The sequence below is a fragment of the Rhinolophus sinicus genome, linkage group LG11, assembly GCF_036562045.2.
Source record: "Rhinolophus sinicus isolate RSC01 linkage group LG11, ASM3656204v1, whole genome shotgun sequence".
Taxonomy (NCBI): Eukaryota; Metazoa; Chordata; class Mammalia; order Chiroptera; family Rhinolophidae; genus Rhinolophus; species Rhinolophus sinicus.
In genome coordinates, this window is record NC_133760.1 from 16,442,369 (window position 1) to 16,462,783 (window position 20,415).

The following is a 20,415-nucleotide window of genomic DNA, read 5'->3' on the forward strand; positions in this document are numbered from 1 at the left end:
CTCTCTTCAAGAGTGGGTGGGAGTTGAGGGCAGCTCAGAGAGACCAGTTCTTTGTAGCCCTTCTCCCAGCAGCAGCTCTGGTGGAAGGCTTGCCTTCAGAGAAGCATGTCCGGCCAAATGGCCAGAGGACACACAGGCCATGTGCACCGGAAGCCCCAGGTCCTCAGACTGCTGTGTCCAGAACATCAGAGACGTGTGGCTCCCATAAGCCATTCCGTTTCAGTACAGGTTTCCAGTTGCCTCCCTTTGCTCAGGCCCTACTTTCTGCCTCTTGATGGTTGCCTGGCTTCCTTCCTTTTATGGTTCCTAACTATCTCCTAGGGAGCTCTTTCCATGTGCTCACATGGTCTTCTGAGAAAAGCACCGTTGTCAAAACCACTTTATTGAGGTATGGCTGACGTACAAAAGCTGCCCATACCTACTGCACAGGCACACTTCAGAGGTAGTGCATGTTCGTTCCAGACCACCGCAGTCAAGTGAACATTGCCATAAAGCAAGTCGTAATCTTTCTGCTGGTGGAGGGTCTTGCCTTCAGTTTGTAAAAAATGCAACATCTGTGAGGCACAATAAAGTGACGCGCAGTAAATGAGGTACAGCTGTGTACAACTTGATGTATTTGGAGATAAGTACACACCCGTGAGACCATCACCACAATCTATGCCATAAACGTATCCATCACCTTCTAAAGTTTCCTCCTGTTCTCTCTATTATCATTATTTCTGTGTGTGTAATAAGACCACTTAACGTAGCTCAGTGTTTGAGGTCCTAACCTCTGCTCCTTACCTGGGGTGGGGTGGGGGGCCTGAGCTATACTTCCCGTGCACGCACAGGGTCTCAGCTTTGTAGCAGCCAGAGCTGATAGGACTGGGCAGTGCCCTCCTTGGCCTGAGGTGGCCTTGAGAAGCTGCGGGCTCCTTTGCCACTGTAGCTTCCATCAAAGTCCCCTTCACAAGGGAGGTCTACAGAGGGAAGGAACCAACTGCCTGCATGGTTCGGCTCTGAGCTGTTCCTGCGTGAGACCCACGGGTGCCAGGGGGAAAGCCACACTTTATCCCTGTGGACAAACAGCCCGGGGCTGTACAAGGCAGCCTTAGAGGCCCCTCCTGTGGCCGGGCTTCTCTTGTTGTCTGAGCCCGTTCATGGGAAGTACCAGCTCCTCCCGTCAGACAGAAGGAGTGGGGTGGCAGAAGGAAACCCAACCTTAATCAGTGGGATCCTAAGTAAGTTCCCACCCACTCCGGGCCTTGGTTTCTGTCTGTCCAAGGGTGTGGCTGGGCTGTCTGACCTTCCGAGGAGATGGGCAGGCAGTGGGGTGTTATGGGTGACCGTGCTTCCGGGACCTGTCGCGTTCAGTACTTGTCACCTCCGTCTTCCTAGATTCTGTCTGTCATGGAAGCCCATCATCTGTCCTTTGAAAGGAAGCAGCAGTCTTCAGAGGTAAGTGAGCAGGGCGGTGCCCCTTGGCCCTCCTGTGGCCAGGGCCTCCTGGCGCTCACCTGTTTCTTCCTTGTCCGGCTCCCTTGCTGCAGGTCCCCGTGCCCCCCCCGCAGCACTCTGGGGATTCCATCAGCCAGGGGTCCTCCATCTCCAGCTTCTCCTCTTTGTCGTTGAGCTCCAGACAAGAGGAGCCCAAGAAGGACTACAGAGAGGTGAGTCTCCCAGGTGGGCGGGTGGGAGGAGGGCTGCACGGCCCGTGTTCCAGCGCCAGTTAAAGAGCCACTGCCTGACGAGGGCTGGCCAGTCGTCCTGCTCGTCGTCACTGGGACAGCTGTGTCTGCTGTGGCAGAGGTCAGTGCCCTGGAGAGGAGCCCAGATGGCTCTCACCCTGCTTGCCCTTCCTGGTCTGCCTTTGCTTTGTGGGGAGTGTGTGTGTGAGAGAGAGAGAGAGAGAATATTCTAAGAAAAGTGCAATGAAAGTCACCTATAGGTCCACTGATTTAAGACCATTTTACAAAGTAAATTTTCTCTGCCCTTACTTCCCACTCCATAAGCCCCCCCATTAACCTGATGGGGGTCCTTCCTGACTTGTTGCAAAATCTGTACATTTACATGCAGTCACATACTGTGTTTTGTAAAAGCTGATTTATAGTCTTTTGTTGTTTTTGTTTGTTTTTTTCATTTAATCTGTCTTAGAGCTTGTCCAGTGTCAGCCCACAGAGCAGACCATTGCATGGACGTGCCAGGAATCCTTTGCCTGTTCACCTGTGGGTGGGGAACCCTCACTGACTCCACCTGCCACCCCTCATCCCCTGCTTCCCCCGACCTGCTCTTAGAGGGCCCAGTAAGCTTAGCTCAATGTCAAAGCACAGCAAAGAAAACCAAGAGACACTCTCCAAAGTCTCACACAGACCTGGGATGGTTCTTGGGTGGGGCGTCCCCCTCGTTGACCCCTCAGCTAACATAATGACAGCTGAATACATGTCGTTCTGAAGGGGTCCAGCCTCCTAGGAAGTGCTTATGCTTCAAGGTGACCATCCGTCTCGGCCACATTAATAAGCAGTGTTATTCTGTAGACCTTAAACAGTAGTGGGTCAGCGCACTCTGGCACCCTCTCCTATCTGAGCAGTGTGAGGGGTATGTGTGAGAGATACTGAATGAGATGCTGAAACTCCACGAATCGAGACAAATGAAAGCTATTAGGTGTTCAGAATATTGTTTTTATTATTTTATTAACATCATTTTTCTAACATTCTTTTTCTTTTTATTAAGGTAGAAAAGCTTTTAAGAGCCGTTGCTGATGGAGATCTAGAAATGGTGAGTTTTTAGAAGTGCCTTTACAAAAAGCTTGCTCTTGGTTTAAAACAGCTATTTCCTGTGTTTCCTGTGTCCAGTTCAGCGAGGAGCTGTGTGGCCTCCTTGTTCGCGTTCACATAGAAAGTCGTGCATCTAATAAATATTGCGTAATGGTAATGTGACATTTCCACCGCAGATAATGAGGCAAGTGGACATAAAGCCACACACTGAGCACATCCCTGCCTTTTAGACATTCGTACTCCGGGAGGGTGGTGAGCTGTGGGCAAGGAGACCAGCCCATGTCCAATTCACAGAGTGTGGGCCCAGAGCCCGGGCCTACTAGCAGGGAGCAAGGTGAGCAGACAGGATCGTGGGCGAGGAGGAGGGGTGGCAGCGAGGGCAGAGCCCTGAGGGTGTCACATGGCCCTGTGGAAGCTGTGGACGGCTGTGATGCCTGGGCCAGGAAGCTGAGGGCGTTGGCTGGGGGCTCCCAGGACGCACAAGCAGGCATCTGGGCGAGATGGTGCTGGCTGCTTTGGGTTGGCACCCGGCAAGGATGGCCTGGCTGCAGGGAAGGTGTCTGTCCTAACCCTCGCTGTCAGGTCACAGGGCACCTCCATCCTGAGAGTGCTGGAGAGTGGAGACAACCTTCATTAGATTCCCACAGGCAGTTCCCCTGGCTTGCCTGTGGCTTCCCGAGAGGAATTGGTATGTCTTCCACTTTAAAAGGAGGAGTAAATTAGGTGCTTAGCAAATTAGGAGCTCTGAATAAGGCCTGTTGCCAGAGCGTTTTACAATGACGTGTGTGTCACTGAGGATCGAGCTTGAGGTGATGACCATGAGGTGATGAGCAGAAGTTACTGTGCTCTGATCACAACAGCCTCTGGGATATTAAGAATCTGAGTGCAGTCGTTGGTGGATTAGCCTTTGCACTCTGAAGGGCGGACAAGGGGTCCGTACCTGGACGAGGTCACACTGCTCCTCTCACGAAGCCAACCCCAGGAGAACCCAGTATTCTTTGGGGGAAGCAAAGGAGGACTTCTTTAGGCACCCTGAGAGCCATGTGGCGTAGCCTGTGTGGAGAAGCAGTTACGGCTGTCCCTGTGTCATGGCACATCTGCTCTTCTTCTTTGTGTGAGTGGTGAGGGGCTGAGGCCACTCATGAAGGCAGTGAGCAGGGACAAACTGCCCGGTGCCCTGGGGTCACTGTCCAAACCAATCAACACATACCCTCCAACCCCCTGCCCGGCGCCACCTGCCCCTCAGCTCCCTGCGCCCATTCTTGTTCCCCCCTTTTCATCAAGAAGACCTGCCCTCAGCCTGTCCAGCTAGCCTGCTGGGTGGGGCCCCTGAGTCGACACCTTTGGTGTTTCCACCCTGACCGGTGTCTGTTGTCAGGGACGTGGAAGGGACCTGAAGGAGGGAAGTTGGGGGTCAAAGGGGGTCTTCCAGGAACCCTTTGTCAGTCCTTGCAGGCATATGCTGACTTCCTCTGAGCTTAGAACCAGGCCTAGGATTGTATTTACATTGTGTTCTTTTCTCAGACTTAATCTCCTAGAAACTAGTCTTTCCTGGAACATAAATATCACCTGTTTGGGGGTCATTTCAGTGCTCTGACCTGTGGGCTAGTGCATTATAGTGGAAGGGACACTGGCATGGGGTCCCGACCGCCACTTACTAGTTGCGTGGCCCTGAACACGTTGTTGATCTCTCGGAGTGAGGTTTCTCCCAGGTGAAAAGGGAGGGACTGGTTGTGGAAAGCAGGCAGGTAGACAGTGTAAGAGGAGGTGCTCACTAAATGCTTTAGGACCAGGGTCTTGAAGCAGCGCCACTCTGTCCCCTTTTAAGACAGAAGAAAAGAATCTTTAACACAAGCTGCAGACATGGTGGCTCACCCTCTACATCACCAATGAGAGAAATGAGAAAGGTGTGAGCACAGGTGAACCCTGGAATGTTTGTGAGCAGCAGCCATCATTTTTAAGTTACTTTGGTGGTTGAGGAAGTACAGGCCCTGGTTTGGGCATAGTTGAGAGACGGGTATGTGTGTGTGTGTAGAGAGAGTGAGAGAGACAGAGAGAGAGAGGGAGAGAGAGAAACTAGCTTAGAAGGGAGCTAAGGACAAGCTTGAAGTTCCTGTTTCCCTTTATTCTGCCCTGCCAGGTGCGCTACCTTCTGGAGTGGACAGAGGAGGACCTGGAGGATGCAGAGGATGCTGTTGGCGCAGCAGATGTTGAATTTTGTCACCCCCTGTGCCAGTGCCCCAAGTGTGCTCCAGCTCAAAAGGTTTGGCTTTGCTCCTGTTGGAGGCGGGGGCCGTCGCCCTCGGGGACGCCGTCTGCATCTCAGCCAATTTCTGAGGCTGGGAGCAGGGGTCCCAACATGTGGTGGGGACCAGTTAGGTCGGGGTGGGCAGGCGCAGACACTGGTGCAGGGTCTGGCTCAGGCTGCACTTCCTGAACGGGCAGCTTCATGAGCAGGGACAGCCACACGTGCTTAGTGTCTCAGATGTGCTCTGAGCCCGAGTCACTGGCAGGAGTTCACAGATAGACACACCCAAGGATCCCTGTCCGTGTGGCTGCAGCTCCCTGGGGAGGCTGTCCTCGAGTCCCCTGCCATTGCCTGCACTCACGTTGGTACACCCTCTGTGGCAGAGGATGTACCATTCAGTTTCCCCTAATGGTATTACCAGTAGGCTATTGGCGTGGATACAGTGCATCCATGTTGCTCAGATATCCCCCGTTTTACTCGTGTGTGTGTGTGTGTGTGTGTGTGTGTGTGTGTGTTTAGTTCATTCCATTTTTGTCACATATGCGGCTTTATGTATCCACCACCACATTCAAGGACAGAGCAGGTGGCTCACCACAGGAAGAATCACTGGTGTGGCCCTTTTATCACCGCACCCACCTCTCTCTCACCCCCACCCCACTTTACCTAATCCCTGGCAACCACTATCTCCATTGCTTTGATTTTTATCATTTCAGAAATGTTATATAAACGTAATCGATTAGCGTGTAACCTTTTGGGACTGGCTGTGTTCACTAGCGTGATTCCAAATTGTTGCATGTATCTAGCAGTTTATTCCTGTATTGTTGAGTAGTACTCCATGGTCCGTGTGTGCCACAGCTTGTTTAACCATTCACCTGTTGAAGGACTTGTGGGTTGTTTCCAGTTTGGGGACATCACAAATCAAGCCGCTGTGTACATTCATGTACAGGTTTTTGGGAGGACATGAGTTTCATTTCTCTAAGATAAATGTCCAAGAATGCAGTTGCTGAATCATATGGCGATTACATGGTAATTCTATGGTTAGTTTTACAAGGAACTGACAAACTGTTTTCTAGAGTGGTTGTACCAGTTTACATTCCCACCAGCAGTATATGAGCGATCCAGTTTCTCCGCATCCTCACCAGCATTTGGTGTTGTCACTGTTTTGTTTTTTTAGCCATTCTGACAGGTGTGTAGCACTGTCTCATTGTGGTTGTAGTTTGCATTCCTTAATGGGTGATGACACTGAGCATCTTTCGTGTGCTTATTTGCCATCTGTATATATTCTTCAGTGAAATGTTTGTTCATTTCCTTTGCCCATTTTCTTTCTGGTTTGTTTATTTTCTTTACTGTTGAGTTTTAAGAGTTCTTTATATATTCTAGATTCTAGCTCTTTCTCAGATATTTGGTTTGCAAATATTTTCTTTTAGTCTGTAGCTTGTCTGCATCTTCTTCACATGTGTCTTCATAGAGCAAGTTTTTAATTGAGAAGTCCAGTTTATCAATCTTCCTTTTTTTTTTTTAAACAACTTTTTTTGTTTTTGTTTTAAGGAGGGCACAGCCCACATTGGCTTACGTGGGGATCGAACCAGCAACCTTGGTGTTATCAGCACCGTGCTCTAACCAACTGAGCTAACTGGCCACCCCCATTCAATGTTTCTTTTATGGATTGTGCTTTTGGTGTTAAGTCTAAGAACTCTTTGCTTAACCCTAGATTCCAAAGATTTTCACCTGGGTTTTTTTTTTTCCTGAAAGTTTAATAATTTTGCATTTTACAGTTAAGTCCAAGATCCAGTTTGTTAATTTTTGTACAGGGTGTGAGGTTTAGGTGGAAGTTCATTTCTTTGCCTGCAGTGTCTACTTGCTCCGGCACCATTTGTTGAAAAGCCATCCTTCCACCACCAATTCGCTTCTGGACCTCAGTTGACTGAATCGTGTGGGTCTGTTTCCGAGCTCTCTGTTCTGTTCCATTGGTCTGTCCCTCCACCAGTGCCACACTGTCTTGATTTTTTCAGCTACATAGTAAGCTTAATGTTGGGTAAAGAAAAAGAAACATAACTTATTCTTTGCCAGGGTCGTTTTAGCTATTCGACAGCCTTTGTCTTTCCATATAAATTTTAGAATAAGCTTGTCTGTGTCTACAAAAACCTTCTTACAATTTTGATAGGAATTGCTTTAAAACTGTAGATCAATCTGGGGAGAAATAAGATCTTTACTATATTAAGTCTTCATGAACATGGTATATCTCTCAAGTATTACGCCTGCTTTGATTTCAACATTTTGTGGTTTTCAGCATACAGATCCTGTCCGTGTTTTGTTAAATGTTTACTTAGGTGTTTCATTTTATTTTGAGCATGTGTACATAGTACACACTCACATGCTAGCTGTACGTCACCTACTAAGAAGATTAATTTGACTTTGTAAAACAGATGTAGTGGTGTTATGCTTTGTATTAGAAGATAATATTACCGTATTTTAAAAGTTCATGGGTTTCTCTGACCTAAGAATATTTAAGTGACTACATTTTTCATTCGCATGTAGCTTTTCAGTTGCAGGGTAATGTGTGTGTTGCCATTTGCCACTTTTGTCCTGTCCCCTTGCTGCTGGATATGTACAGTTCAAAAACTTATTTCCCCTAGGTGGGCAGCTATGAAAAACGTAGAGATTAAAAAGGCAGATGATGTTTCAAAGGATATGATGTGAAGTAACAAAACCCCCAGGTGTGTGAAGTAACAAAACCCCCAGTCAGTGACACTGGGTGGCTAGGGGCGGTTTCTGTATCTCGCTGCTGTTCTTTTATCGTTTTCCTATGCTCTGTTCTTCCCCACTTCAGTTCATTAGTTGTAGCAAGAAGCTGAATTACACATTACAATACCTGTTCAGTTTATTGGATAATATCTTATGTTCTCTGCTCTTTAAAAACCTCTTAATTTTTTCCTTTTTTTATAATTTCTCAAAAAGACACAACACTAAATTGCTTCATATCTGTGATAAAATTAAACCCCCCAAATCCTGCCTTCTTCTAACCCACTGGTGTGTTGAGTTTTTTTGTTAACCTTTAAGTATAATTTATGTACAGTAAAGTGCAGCAGGTCCTCAAATAACGTCTTTTCAGTATAACTTTGATGAGATGCTGTGGAACGTCAACTCTTATTTATATCAATTAGCCTAGGGTAAAATGGGGTTTTTTATATATCATTTTGCTTAATGTCACAGAACCTATGAACAATGTTAAGTGAGGACTTACTGTATATCCATGTAAAGTATACAATTTGGTGAGTGTCCACAGGTGTATAAACCCAGGAAGCCAGCACCACAGTCAAGACACAGAGCCATCCATCATCTCCAAGAGTTTCCTTGTGCTGCTTTGCAGCTCTTCCCTGCCTCCCTCCCTCCCCTGTCCCAGGCTGGGACAGTTTTCAGATGCACATATTGCAGACATTACCACCAATCTGCTGTCCATCACTACAGACACGTTGGCATTTTCTAGAATTCTGTGTGACCGGAACCATGCAGTACACACTCTTTTGAGTCTGGCTTCCTTTACTCAGCAGAATGTTTTCAAGGTCAATGTTACCTTAGTAGTTCATTTCTTCTTATGGCTGGGTAGCATTCCGTTGAATATACCATAATTTGTTTATCTGATCACCGATCGATGGACCTTTCAGTGGTTTCCTGTTTTTTTGCTTTTGAATAAAGCTACTGTGAATATTTGTATACAAGTCTTTGCATGAATACGTTTACTTGGGTAAATACTTAGGAGTAGAATTGCTGGGTTATACAGTAAGTGTCTGCTGAACCTTATAGGAAAGTGCCAGTTTTCCAGAGTGAGTGTAGCGTCTTCCGTTCCAACCAGCAGCGTGTGAGAGCTGTAGTTGCCCCCACATTTTTATCCTTACTTGGTATTTTGACCTTTTAACTTTGGCCATCATCCTGGTAAGTATGCAGTGGTATTTCACTGTGTTTTCCCCCCTATGTCTTCGTTGGTTTGTTTTTATTGTTGAGGTATAATTACATACAATAAAATGTATCCTTTAAATTTAGCACAGTTTTTTTATTAGTAGATTTTTATTTTTTTATTTTTAGTTTCAGGTGTACAAAACAATGTCATAGACATTTACACCCCTCACAAAGTGATAATCCCCTCCCCCAGTCTACTGCCCCTTTGACATCGTATATAGCAGTTACAATTCCATTGACTCTATTCCCTGTGATGTACTCCACATTCTGTGACTATATATATATATATTAAATTACAGTTGATATTCAGTATTATTCAGCTTCAGCTTCAGGTGTACAGCGCAGTGGTCATGAATCTACAGTCCCTGAAGTGGTCTCCTTAATAAGACAAGTGTCCATCAGATACCCTACAGAATCTTTACAACAGTATTGATTATATTCTCCAAACTGTCTTTCGTATCCCCGGGGCTATCTTGTGGTTACCGATTGTGCTTTCGAATCCCCTCACCTTCTCCCTCATCCCCACTCCCCTCCCAACTAGCAAACCTCAGTTTTTCCTCTATGTCTCTGAGACTGTTTCTGATTAGTTTGATCCTTTATCCTATTCTTAGATTCCTCATATATAAGTGAGATCATATGGTATCTGTCTTTCTCTGTCTGACTTATTTCACTTAGCATAGTGTTCTCTAGGTCCATCCATATCATTGCGAATGGTAAGATTTCATTCTTTAGAGCCGAGTAATACTCCATTGTATAAATGTAGCACAATTTTTTAATAAAAATATGGAACGCTTCACGAATTTGCATGTCATTCTTGCGCAGGGGCCATACTAATCTTCTCTGTATCATTCCAGTTTTAGTACATGTGCTGCCAAAGCGAGCACTTAGCATAGTTTTTTAAAGAGATAACATTTTTAATCATCAGAAAGTGAACTAGAGGCCAATCACAGAAAACTCTGACATATTAATTCCACTATTAAAACGTATGATTCAACTTCCCAATTTAATATTTATTTTTAGTTAATATGGTTTATAAATCAGTTCTGTTTGCCCTTTTAATTGCTGATTGATTGTTTTTATACCCACATGATTGATCTTAAAGCCACTCTGGATAGTAAGGAAGTTTCATGACAAAAATGAAGGTGAACTGTGGAAGTAAGTAGCAGTTTTATGAGGTTTGACAAGCGAATACATTGTCACCTAACCAGCAGCATCACAGTGAAGATACAGAACCTCTCTTATCACCCCAAAATATTCTCTCCTGCTCCCTTGTTGTTTCTCCCCATCCTGACAATCACTGATCTGTTTTCTGACTCTTGGGTTTTTGTCATTCCTGATACTGATTTGCATTTCCCGTATAACTAAAGATGTTATTTTATGTTATCTTCTTTTGTGAAGTCTTTTTCAAATCTTTTGCCTATTTAAAAAAAAATGTTGGATTGTCTTATTGAGTTGAGAGGTTTGTTTGTTTGTTTGTTTGTTTTTAGTTCAGGTTGGTACAAGTCCTTTGTCAGATATGCATATTGCAAACATTTTCTCCCCTTCTGTAACTTGCCCTTTCATTTTCTTAATGGTCTCTCTTAAAGAACAAAGATTTGAAATTTTTATGTCTGCTGCTGAGGTCCCAGGACAGATGCAAGAAAAAAAGAGTCCTCGCGCTTTCTGTCTGTCTCATTGTGGCAGCCAAGATTGAATAGGGGAATACAATGAAAAAAAAAAATTTTTTATTAAGTCTAGTTTATCAAACTTGTGTTTTTTGCTTTAGTCTTATTTAGGAAATCTTTGCTTCTCCCTGTGTTGCAAAGATTTCCTTCTGTGTTCTCTTCAAGTTTTGTGGTTGTAGCTTTTACACTTAAGTCTATGATGCATTTTAATGTGTGTTTGGTGTGACATGAGGGTGGAGACACAGTTTTTCCATATGTGAATATCCAGGTGCTGCAGCAGCATCTGTTGAACAGACCTTCCCTTCCCCATTGAATTGCCTTGGCACAATATGGTATCATTTTAGGGGGTTGCTTTCATGACAATGGAAGTTAATCCTCTGACAGCAGACCTTTCTAAAGCAGTAGGAATTCACCTGTGGGCATCCTGATTCTGGATCCCACGGTGATCCTGAATTTTGCTGAGGTGCTGTGGGGGGCAGATGGCTTCAATTCCTTCAACCCGGTTTCTTAAATACCAATGACATTTCCGTTTCCATCTTCTGCACCTACTAGAAGTTGGCAAAGACCCCTGCCAGTGGGCTCGGTGTGAATGTGACCAACCAGGATGGCTCCTCCCCTCTGCACGTTGCCGCCCTGCATGGCCGGGTGGACCTTGTCCCCCTCCTCTTGAAGCACGGAGCCAGTGTGGGTGCCAGAAACGCAAAGCAAGCTGTCCCACTCCACCTGGCCTGCCAGCAAGGCCACTTTCAGGTATGGTTCTGTCTCCCAGGCAGAGTGTTAGGGGGCTCGCTTTTGGTAGGAACCCCTCCTGCTGGGAATGCTGCACAGGAGCGCGGGTTGGGCGGCTGGCCCAGAGCACTTCACCTGTCCTTCCACCCAGCCCCAAGATTCTAGGTGCACATGTCAGGACCACTCAGCAACAGCACACAGATCTCTGGTGCTTCTGGGGTGGAGCCAGTCCCCCTCCCACTGCCATTCACATGTGGGTGGCACAGGCTGTCGCTCCGATTCTGACCCCAGCAGGAGCTATCTCTGGTCCTGGGGTGTTGGTCTCCAGGGCTCTGGCCATGTCGTAGCGCCTTTCCCTTCCCACAGCCTGTGTGAGCCCTTCACAGAGTTAGGCCCCTCTGCGGGAGGGTCAGGAGATCATTGTGGAATGATTGACTTTTTTAAAGTCTTGTTTTTCTTTTTGAAAATTGTCTATGCATGCTTTTTCATTTTCCCCTAGTCTGTAAGCTTTCTAAAGTCAGGAACCATGCTTCAGGTCCACCGTCTCTCTCATAACACCTAGCACAGTGCTTCAAGCACCATTTCCCTCATCTGTAAACCTGGAGTGGGCATTCCAGCTCTCCATACGGTAGATCCAATGATTAAACGAAAAAATGGAGTGCCTGGCACACAGTCGCCTCGCAGCAAATGTTCATCCCTCCCCCCTGCAGGTACCTGCTTTCTCCTAAGGTCAGATGCGTATCTAAAGAACTTTCTAGATAAACTTAGAGAACTAAATCAAAAGAATATCAAGTTGGAGGATTTCTCTCCGCAAATTTCAATTAAGGTTGAAAGTCATTCCTCTCTGCGCTAGGTGGTGAAGTATCTACTAGAGTCCAAGGCAAAACCTGACAAAAAGGATATAAGTGGAAACACCCCCCTCATTTACGCCTGTTCAAATGGCCACCATGAAGTCGCAGCACTGTTGCTACAGGTAACGGCCCCACAGCCCCGGAGCCCCGACACTGGTCAGTGATGGGCAACTCCTCACCGGGCGAGCCCCTGGCAGTGCCTGCAGACAGACAGGGGCAGCCAGGCCTCTCGCCCTTTGTGTTGAGCTGCCCCTGGAGCTTCGCACCCAATTTGCACGCGATGGCTCTTTGACGGGAAGTGGGGTGTCCGCGTCCATGCTGTGTCAGGAGTGCAGAGCTGAGGACGCAGGCACAGTGTTGGCTGAAGGTGGGTCTTGCCTCATTTACTAGGGTAGAGTCGAGTCGTCACCTTCAGTGCGAGCTGAGGAGCCTTTGTCACTGCTGCTTTTTTTCTTCTCTTGATAACGGTTATACGTGTTGATTACAGGACAGAGAATCTAAAGAAGCAGAGAAAAAAAACAGCTTGTCTATTATAATCCCATCACTCAGAGGCAACTAATGCTGGTGAACTTTAAAAAATAAACGTGCACAGTTTAGATCAGTATTGTCTATCTTGCTTCTTTTCACTCAAGGTAGAAAATTGGCTATAAAATCTCAATTTTTAATGGTTGCGTAACTGTGGATGTACCATAGTTTGTTTTGTGTGTTTAATTTAACTGTTCCTGCTCTACACATTTAGGCAACATGTTATTTTTTCTGCCATAATGCTGCAGTGAATATCTTTGAACATAAATCTTTTTTCTCAGTATTGGTTTTACCCCCAACATTTTAAGAAAAAATTTCAGACATACAGAAAAATGGAAAGACTTATATACACACCACCTGGATTCTGCATCGGTAGCTTCTAACATTACTTCTGCTTGTACTGCTTCTCTTTCTAGCATGGGGCCTCCATTAACGCTTCTAACAACAAGGGCAATACCGCCCTGCACGAGGCGGTGATGGAAAAGCACGTCTTCGCCGTGGAGCTGCTTCTGCTTCATGGCGCATCAGTGCAGGTCATGAACAAGAGGCAGTGCACAGCCATCGACTGTGCAGAGCAGGTGAGCGGGGGAGCTGAAGACTGAGGGCATCCCTGGCCCCCTCTCAGCTCCCTTTGGATTTGTTGTGTGTAAACCAGGTCTGATCTGACCTTGCCCCAGCCAGAGCTCTGAATTGCTGGGCCTGTCTGAGTTTGCGCACTGGGCCTCTGCCAGCGTAGCTAAGTGCCTGGTCCTTGGTCACCTGGTCAGAGGTGGGCCGCTCAGGAGCCAGGAGTTGGTCCTTCGGGGGTAGTTTTCAAAGGCCTAGTGGAGATGCTGCCCCAGCAGCTGCAGGTGTCAGCATCCTTGTCTGGGCCCCTGACTAGCTCTCAGGTCCTCACAGAAGCAGTGAGTTCAGACAACGCTGTGGTGTCACCCTCCCTGCCCTGGGGATCCACCTGTGGTCTTAGCAGCGTGATGGAGAGTTTGTTCAGTGGGTGGCTTTAAAACTTCTTGCATTCTGTAAGGAGAATTATAAAGACCAGTTTCCCACTCTCCCAGTGCCATGGTGTCTGCCATGGAGAAATGGTGAGGAAAAAGTCCTTTTCTTCTGGGAGAAGGAAGCTCTTTCCTGTTCCTGTTTTCATGTTGAATCTTTATCTAGTTGTCTACTCAGGGCAGACAAGTAGTAGGCTTTAAATGGCGCTACTGACATGTTAAAGTCACCATAAAGCCAACCTGCTCATAGGCTAATTATATTAATTTCTGAATTTCAGTGACATTTCTTAACAGTATTGAAATATTTTAAACTTACGATTTAGCACTTTCTCAAATGATGATACCGATGGATGTCTTTTATGGCGTACTTACTGCGTGCTGGGGCCTCGAGAACCTCACGATAACTAGAATCCTAGCTCCTCTTGCTCTGTGTCAGCCGAGGGCACAGAGCAGTAACCCTGGCCCCGAGTCCGCAGCGGAGACAGAGCAGAGCCAGGCTCCCAGTGCTGGGCTGCGCTTAACCACTAGGCCTTACGGCCTCAACGTTTTGTCTATCGTTGCTTCTTCCTTTTCTGCCCAGCTACAGAAGATTGACATTTAGATCAAAAACAGGCGATTATCTGCTGAGAAAGAATAAAAAAATATTTTACTATTAACCCTTTCCCTTTCAAATTGTAGAATTCAAAAATAATGGAATTACTTCAGGTAGTGCCAAGCTGTGTGGCCACGTTAGATGACGCTGGCGAAACAGATGGCAAGGAGTACGTTACCGTGAAGATCAGGAAAAAATGTAAGAACGTCTTTCTGTCATTCTCAAGTTGGGTTTATTTGGAAGTTCATGAATAGTTGCTGGTGTTCATTTAATTGTGAATATAAAATGTAATCATAATTATGACAGGAGATGGGATTCGGCACCAAAGAAATGTATGTTACATCCTAATTTTTGATACTAGTTTTCCAGTTGGTTGGGATGGTACCTGTCAACATTACCTTGAAGGTCAGACCACTCACCAATTAGAGAGGAGGAGCAACCTCCAGGCGTTTCTTTCATGCCTCACGTTCCAAAGCCAGGTGTTTTTCTGAGCATTTCCTGGACATCAGGGTAAATGCTACCTTTAAAGCATTTTTTCGGTTGATGCTAATTAGAACAGCAGTTGCCAAAGACGGATAGGGCTAAAGTGTTTGCTCCTTTTTTTAAGTTGTTACAGTTTAGATGGAGTCCTTTATTTTTTGTTTTTTAATGACAGTATGATTTTGTAATGCAATCATGTGAATACACCCACTCGCGTGTCTGAGTAATCCTGAGGCCGTCTCACTGTAATTGGCTGTGGTTGGGGAATATCAGTGTATTAAGGATTTATCTTTGTTTCATGGGGTTCACACAATAATAGACATTTGCTAATATGTTTCTTTAAGCAAATGCAATGATTCATTTTCAATTTTTTTGTTAAACTGAGAAAATTGAAAGTTCGTATCTATGCCATAATTTTAAAACAATTCTTAAACTATTTTGGAGGTTTTCAGATGTTCATCCTTTTATTTACAGGGAACTCAAAAATGTATCATCTACCAAATGAACCTTTTACGAGACAGTTTTACTTTGTCCACTCAGTTGGTCAGCTTAAGTAAGTATAAAATTTGAGTTGATTTCTGTACTTTTGACCCCACCTTTACTTAAAGCCTCTTGAAGTGATGGATAAATCTGCATTCTCATCAAATGCTGCCACCTTGTGGTCAATCGCAGTGTTTGCACCACTACCCCACACATTTATTATATTACTTTGTTTTGGGTTTCAGGGGAAGGACTTCAAAGGAGATTATGGCAAGAGATAGAAGTGTCCCTAATTTTACTGAAGACTCTTTGCATGAGGTGAGTTATTAAACACTGGGTTATAATCATACTCTTTAAAGTTTGGCTTTTTAAAAAATTAATCCATGGTAAACACATTTCTCGTTGCATTATTCCCTTCACTGTAAGCGTTAATAACAAAACAAGTTCTTTAGTCGGACTGTCAAGAATATAGACTTCACTTATTGTTACATTTAAAAAATACATTTCTGAGCTGAGAAAGGAAAGTGAGCAAAAAGTGGAAAATAGTTATATGCATGGAAAGATGCTGTAATTAGTTCATGGTGTGTGTACTTGGTGAAATATCTCAAATTTCACTACCTAAGCAAATTCACTAATGTGTTAATCACTAACATAAGGACAAAAACAAGTTTGTATGTAGATGGGTAAAAACTTCTCCAAATATGGTATGAAGTTGCTCACATAGACCATTGTGTATGTGGCCATCTTCCTACAGCAGTATTCAATCAGTTATAAAAAGAAGCCAGCTTTACATTCTGTGGTGCTATTAGGTGACTCTTCTCAGAAACATGACTCTTCTTATTTGCTGCTTGTCGACATAACATATAACTATTGATGAAACATTGAATTTATAGTATGTGTGGCAGAGGTTTGTTGGAACAAACATACATTCTCAACCTTTGTTTTAGAGAATTCAAGTGATTTTTGTTAACATGCCTAACTTTGATTTCACGTTTAATCTTTCATGACTTGGCTAGTAGACCCGCTGCTGGGTGGGAAACCAGCAAACTTGGAAATCGGCCGTGGTTCAGTCAGGTGCTAGCTTTTCCCTTGCCAGCGATGGGACTTGAGGCTGATTGCTTAACTTGGCTGATCCTGTTTCCTCCGCTGTAGCACGGGGAGCACATGGTACACACTTGTCAGAGCGCTAAAGGTTAAATTTGAAAGCACATAAAGCATTTACGCTTGTGTCTGACGCATGTCAGACTATATCACCACAGGAATAGCAGAGTGGGAAGTCCCAAGCCCATTGGATGGCACGTATAAGCTCTCAAGGGTAGCTGTTATTGTCGCGGAGGTTGTTTGAAGTACAGTGCACATGTGAACGCTTGAATTGTACCATCTCTCTAGCCAGGGAGGCAAAGAATGACACAAAAACAGAGTAACGTGCCAGACCAGAGCAGACCTCAGACTGCTACCAGAGGAGATGGTGATCAGCCCGAGAGGCCTGGACTGAAACAAACTGCTCCTGGAAACAGGCGTATGCTCCGTAGACACACTGTCAATGAGGTCGTTGTACCCAAGGGCCCAGAGACTGCCGGCAACCTCACCACTTCCCAGGAGGGTAGTGTTTCCCAGTCTTAACAGTAAGAAGGAATTAACTTGGCTGCTACGAAGTAAGTCCTGAACAAGAAGATGCCAAGTGTGAGCGTAGAACTAAATGGATTCTATTTGACTTGAGAGAAACGCAGAAAGTTCCCGAAAGCTTTTCTGTGGCTGGAAGAATGCAACAAAGAAAACGATCACCATCTCTTTCCTCTTCAAAGCTAATGAATACACTTGAAAAGAAACGGATGAAAATTTCAGTGGTGTCCAGATCCTTAAGGGGTGTATGTTTCTTCTTAAGTATTAGCGTTCCTTGGTTGCAGTAAGGTTTCATCACCAGATTCTGACCTCCTCCTACTGAAAGGTGCTAAACCTCTGTGATGTGTATAAATTGACAAACCACAAGCTAAAAGAATTCCTTCATCTGGGATAAGCTGAAGAGAAGCAATGTAGGTTTCACAGTACGGGCTGGGCAGAAATGTCACGTGTGAATGAAGAAAATAGGACCAGGAAAATGTTCCTTTGCAAAGCACTTGAACCCAAAGATGCCTAAATGCTATTTAGATGCTCTTTTGAGTGAAAAGGACCTCTAGGACCTGCTCGACACGATGTACATAGGGAAAGTTGAGTATAATTTTTCTTACAACAGAGTTAAGTACAGGTATTTGATGAGTGCCCATCTGCGCCTGTAGCAGTGGCTGTAGGAACATGCCTTTCCATTAAGAACCGTCCCTTAAATGTCACACATGAAGGATGGTAACTAAACTAGAAAGTAGATTTGGCACATCTTTTCTTAGTCTTTTGATTCAAATTCAAAATTTACAGCACAAACCAGGTCAAAGTTATTTTAAGTTGGAATTTATTGCCATTTACTCCTTTTTATGAATTTCTATAGATTATACTCTTATTTTTTTATGTTATTAATTGGTCTAGAGCCACACACATGGGTTTGTCCTGGGTACATTCTCAAGTAACTTTGTAATAAGGAAATGGTTCTGCGCATGTTCTTAGAAATACTTGTGTATGTATAGAAGGGCGGGGCTGATTATTTTTCTACAAAGTAATTTATGATTTCTAATTTTCTAATGTGCCTTGGGTATGTGCCAAATGATGGAAAAGAAGCAGTAAACTTTATGATTCTTGGAGAGTGTCATGGTATCCTTTTTTTAGTTCATGTTTTGCTGTGGAGAAGTGTTTTCTAAGCCTCTCTGCTATAAACGTGCTTTGTGTATGGCAAGATCTTCCTCCATTGGATGGATATACATTTTATTTTTCAGTTATAGATGCGCGTGACTGAAACATGTAGTCTGGCTCACTGAGAGCAGACCGTTACCCGTCCAGGCCGACTAGGGCTGACAATGCATTAGTGCCTAGGGCCCTCACAGTTTTCTTTTAAAAGCAAAACAAAAATGAATACAGCTTCTTAGTCCAAACAGGAAACATGCACTGTTGCTTTGCCAATTTTTCATCCTTTTCCCCAGTTTTGAACAAAACAACTCATTAAGTTGCTACCATCCTAATTAAGAAACTATATCCTATGCAGTTTATCAGCACAGCCATTTCTATATTTTGGATGGTGCGATACAATTTTTAAATTATACCTCTATGTATACATACTCCTGTTTAATTTTAAATTGCCCTGGCTAGCAGAATCGTCAAATGAAGAAATCGGCTCAGAGAAGTAAGGGGACTAATTTGCTTGCATTATCAGAGCTGGGGTCGAGGCCTGATTGGCTGTGATTGGCGGTGTCATCCAAATGGACAGTTTCCAGCTTGGTGTACACTTTATCTGGAGGTATGAGTACCCTGAATGGGACTGGCAACCTTAGGGGAGGAGTTTCCTCTTGAGCTACTGTGGTAACCAGCAGGGTGAGCCTTCTGAACTGATTTACCTCGATTATTTTCAAAAACACGTTTTTCTCCAGTTCTTTACTAAATTTGGTAACTCAGAAATTGGTAATGCCCAAATTTCTATTTTGTGTAAGACTGTTTTTTTGGGGGTTTTTTAAAGATTTTATTGGGGAAGGGGAACAGGACTTTTATTGGGGAACAGTGTGTATTTCCAGGACCTTTTATTGGGAACAGTAGTGTGTTTTTCCCAGGACTCATCAGCTCCATCCAAGTCACGTTGTTGTCCTTTCAGTCTTAGCTGTGGAGGGCGCAGCTCAGCTCCAGGTCCAGTTGCCGTTGCTAGTTGCAGGGGGCGCAGCCCACCATCCCTTGCGGGAGTCGAACTGGCAACCTTGTGGTTGACAGGACCGCTCCAACCAACTGAGCCATCCAGGAGCTCAGCGGCAGCTCAGCTCAAGGTGCCATTGTTCAGTCTTAGTTGCAGGGGGCGCAGCCCAGCATCCCTTGCTGGAGTCAAACCAGCAACCTTGTGGTTGAGAGGTCGTGCTCCAACTAAGGTATCCGGGAGCTCAGCAGCATCCCGTTGACTTCATTCTAGTTGCGGAGGGTGCAGCTCGCTGGCCCATGTGGGAACTGAACTGGCAGTCCTGTTGCCCAGAGCTCATGTTCTAAACAACTGAGCTACCCGTCCGCCCCAAGAATGTTTTGAATTCAAAGCATTGTCAGTCAAATTATAAAATTTATCGTAACCACTCCCCACTCCCTAGACTGAAATGTACTCCACCCTTGTTTGCCTTCAGGAACTTCTAGCTTTGGGGGCAGCCGAATGGCTGTTGGTTAGAGCACGAGCTCTGAACAACAGGTTGCCAGTTCGATTCCCACATGGGCCATTAAGCCCTCCACCACTAGATTGAAGACAATGAGCTGCCACTGAGCTTACAGAGGGGCAGCCGGATGGCTCAGCTGTTTAGAACGTGAACTCCCAACAACAGGGTTGCCAGTTCAATTCCCATGTGGGATGGTGGGCTGCACCCCCTGCAAATAAGATTGAAAAACGGAGACTGCACTTGGAGTTGAGCTGCACCATCCACAACTAGATTGAAAGACAATGGCTTGGAACTGATGGGCCCTGGAGAAACACACTGTTCCCCAATATTCCCCAATAAAATTTTTAAAAAATTGTTTAAAAAACAACGGGCTGGCCTGGTTGCTCAGGCGGTTAAAGCTCCGTGCTCCTAATTCCGAAGGCTGCCGGTTCTATTCCCACATGGGCCAGTGGGCTCTCAACCACAAGGTTGCCAGTTCAATTCCGCGAATCCCGCAAGGGATGGTGGGCAGCGCCCCCTGCAACTAAGATTGAACACGGCACCTTGAGCTGAGCTGCCTCCCAGATGGCTGTTGGTTGGAGCGTGGGCTCTCAACCACAAGGTTGCCAGTTCAATTCCTCAAGTCCCGCAAGGGATGGTGGGCTGCACCCCCTGCAACTCGCAATGGCAACGACCTGGAGCTGAGCTGCGCCCTCCACAACTAAGACTGAAAGGACAACTTGACTTGGAAAAAAGTCCTGAAAGTACACACTGTTCCCCAATAAAGTCCTGCTCCCCTTCCCCAATAAAATCTTTTAAAAAAACACAAAAAAACTTCTAGCTTTGGGGACTTTGGGGTGGCTGGTTAGCTCAGTTGGTTAGCACGTGGTGCTAATAACA

At 45.3% G+C, this 20,415-nt stretch overlaps 1 protein-coding gene and 1 non-coding gene across 4 annotated transcripts in view; one reads left to right on the forward strand and one right to left on the reverse strand.

Annotated features, from left to right (window-relative positions):
• Window positions 1-18,001, forward strand: part of ANKRD27 (ankyrin repeat domain 27) — a 49,744-nt gene extending 31,743 nt beyond the window's left edge. For 2 of the 3 annotated variants that reach the window (XM_074314441.1, XM_074314440.1), the window contains 11 exons: window positions 1,378-1,437; window positions 1,530-1,649; window positions 2,710-2,754; window positions 4,894-5,016; window positions 11,175-11,372; window positions 12,205-12,324; window positions 13,144-13,305; window positions 14,401-14,512; window positions 15,269-15,347; window positions 15,520-15,592; window positions 16,664-18,001. In XM_074314441.1, coding sequence (XP_074170542.1) covers window positions 1,378-1,437; window positions 1,530-1,649; window positions 2,710-2,754; window positions 4,894-5,016; window positions 11,175-11,372; window positions 12,205-12,324; window positions 13,144-13,305; window positions 14,401-14,512; window positions 15,269-15,347; window positions 15,520-15,592; window positions 16,664-16,897 — 1,326 coding nt within the window. In that variant the 3' untranslated portion in view covers window positions 16,898-18,001. The remainder of the gene's footprint in view (window positions 1-1,377; window positions 1,438-1,529; window positions 1,650-2,709; window positions 2,755-4,893; window positions 5,017-11,174; window positions 11,373-12,204; window positions 12,325-13,143; window positions 13,306-14,400; window positions 14,513-15,268; window positions 15,348-15,519; window positions 15,593-16,663) is intronic. The other variant, XM_074314443.1, reaches the window with a different exon arrangement.
• Window positions 9,736-9,842, reverse strand: LOC141567754 (U6 spliceosomal RNA). The gene has a single exon (XR_012490583.1). It is a non-coding gene; the product is annotated as a U6 spliceosomal RNA (small nuclear RNA).
• Window positions 18,002-20,415: the final 2,414 nt, after the last annotated feature.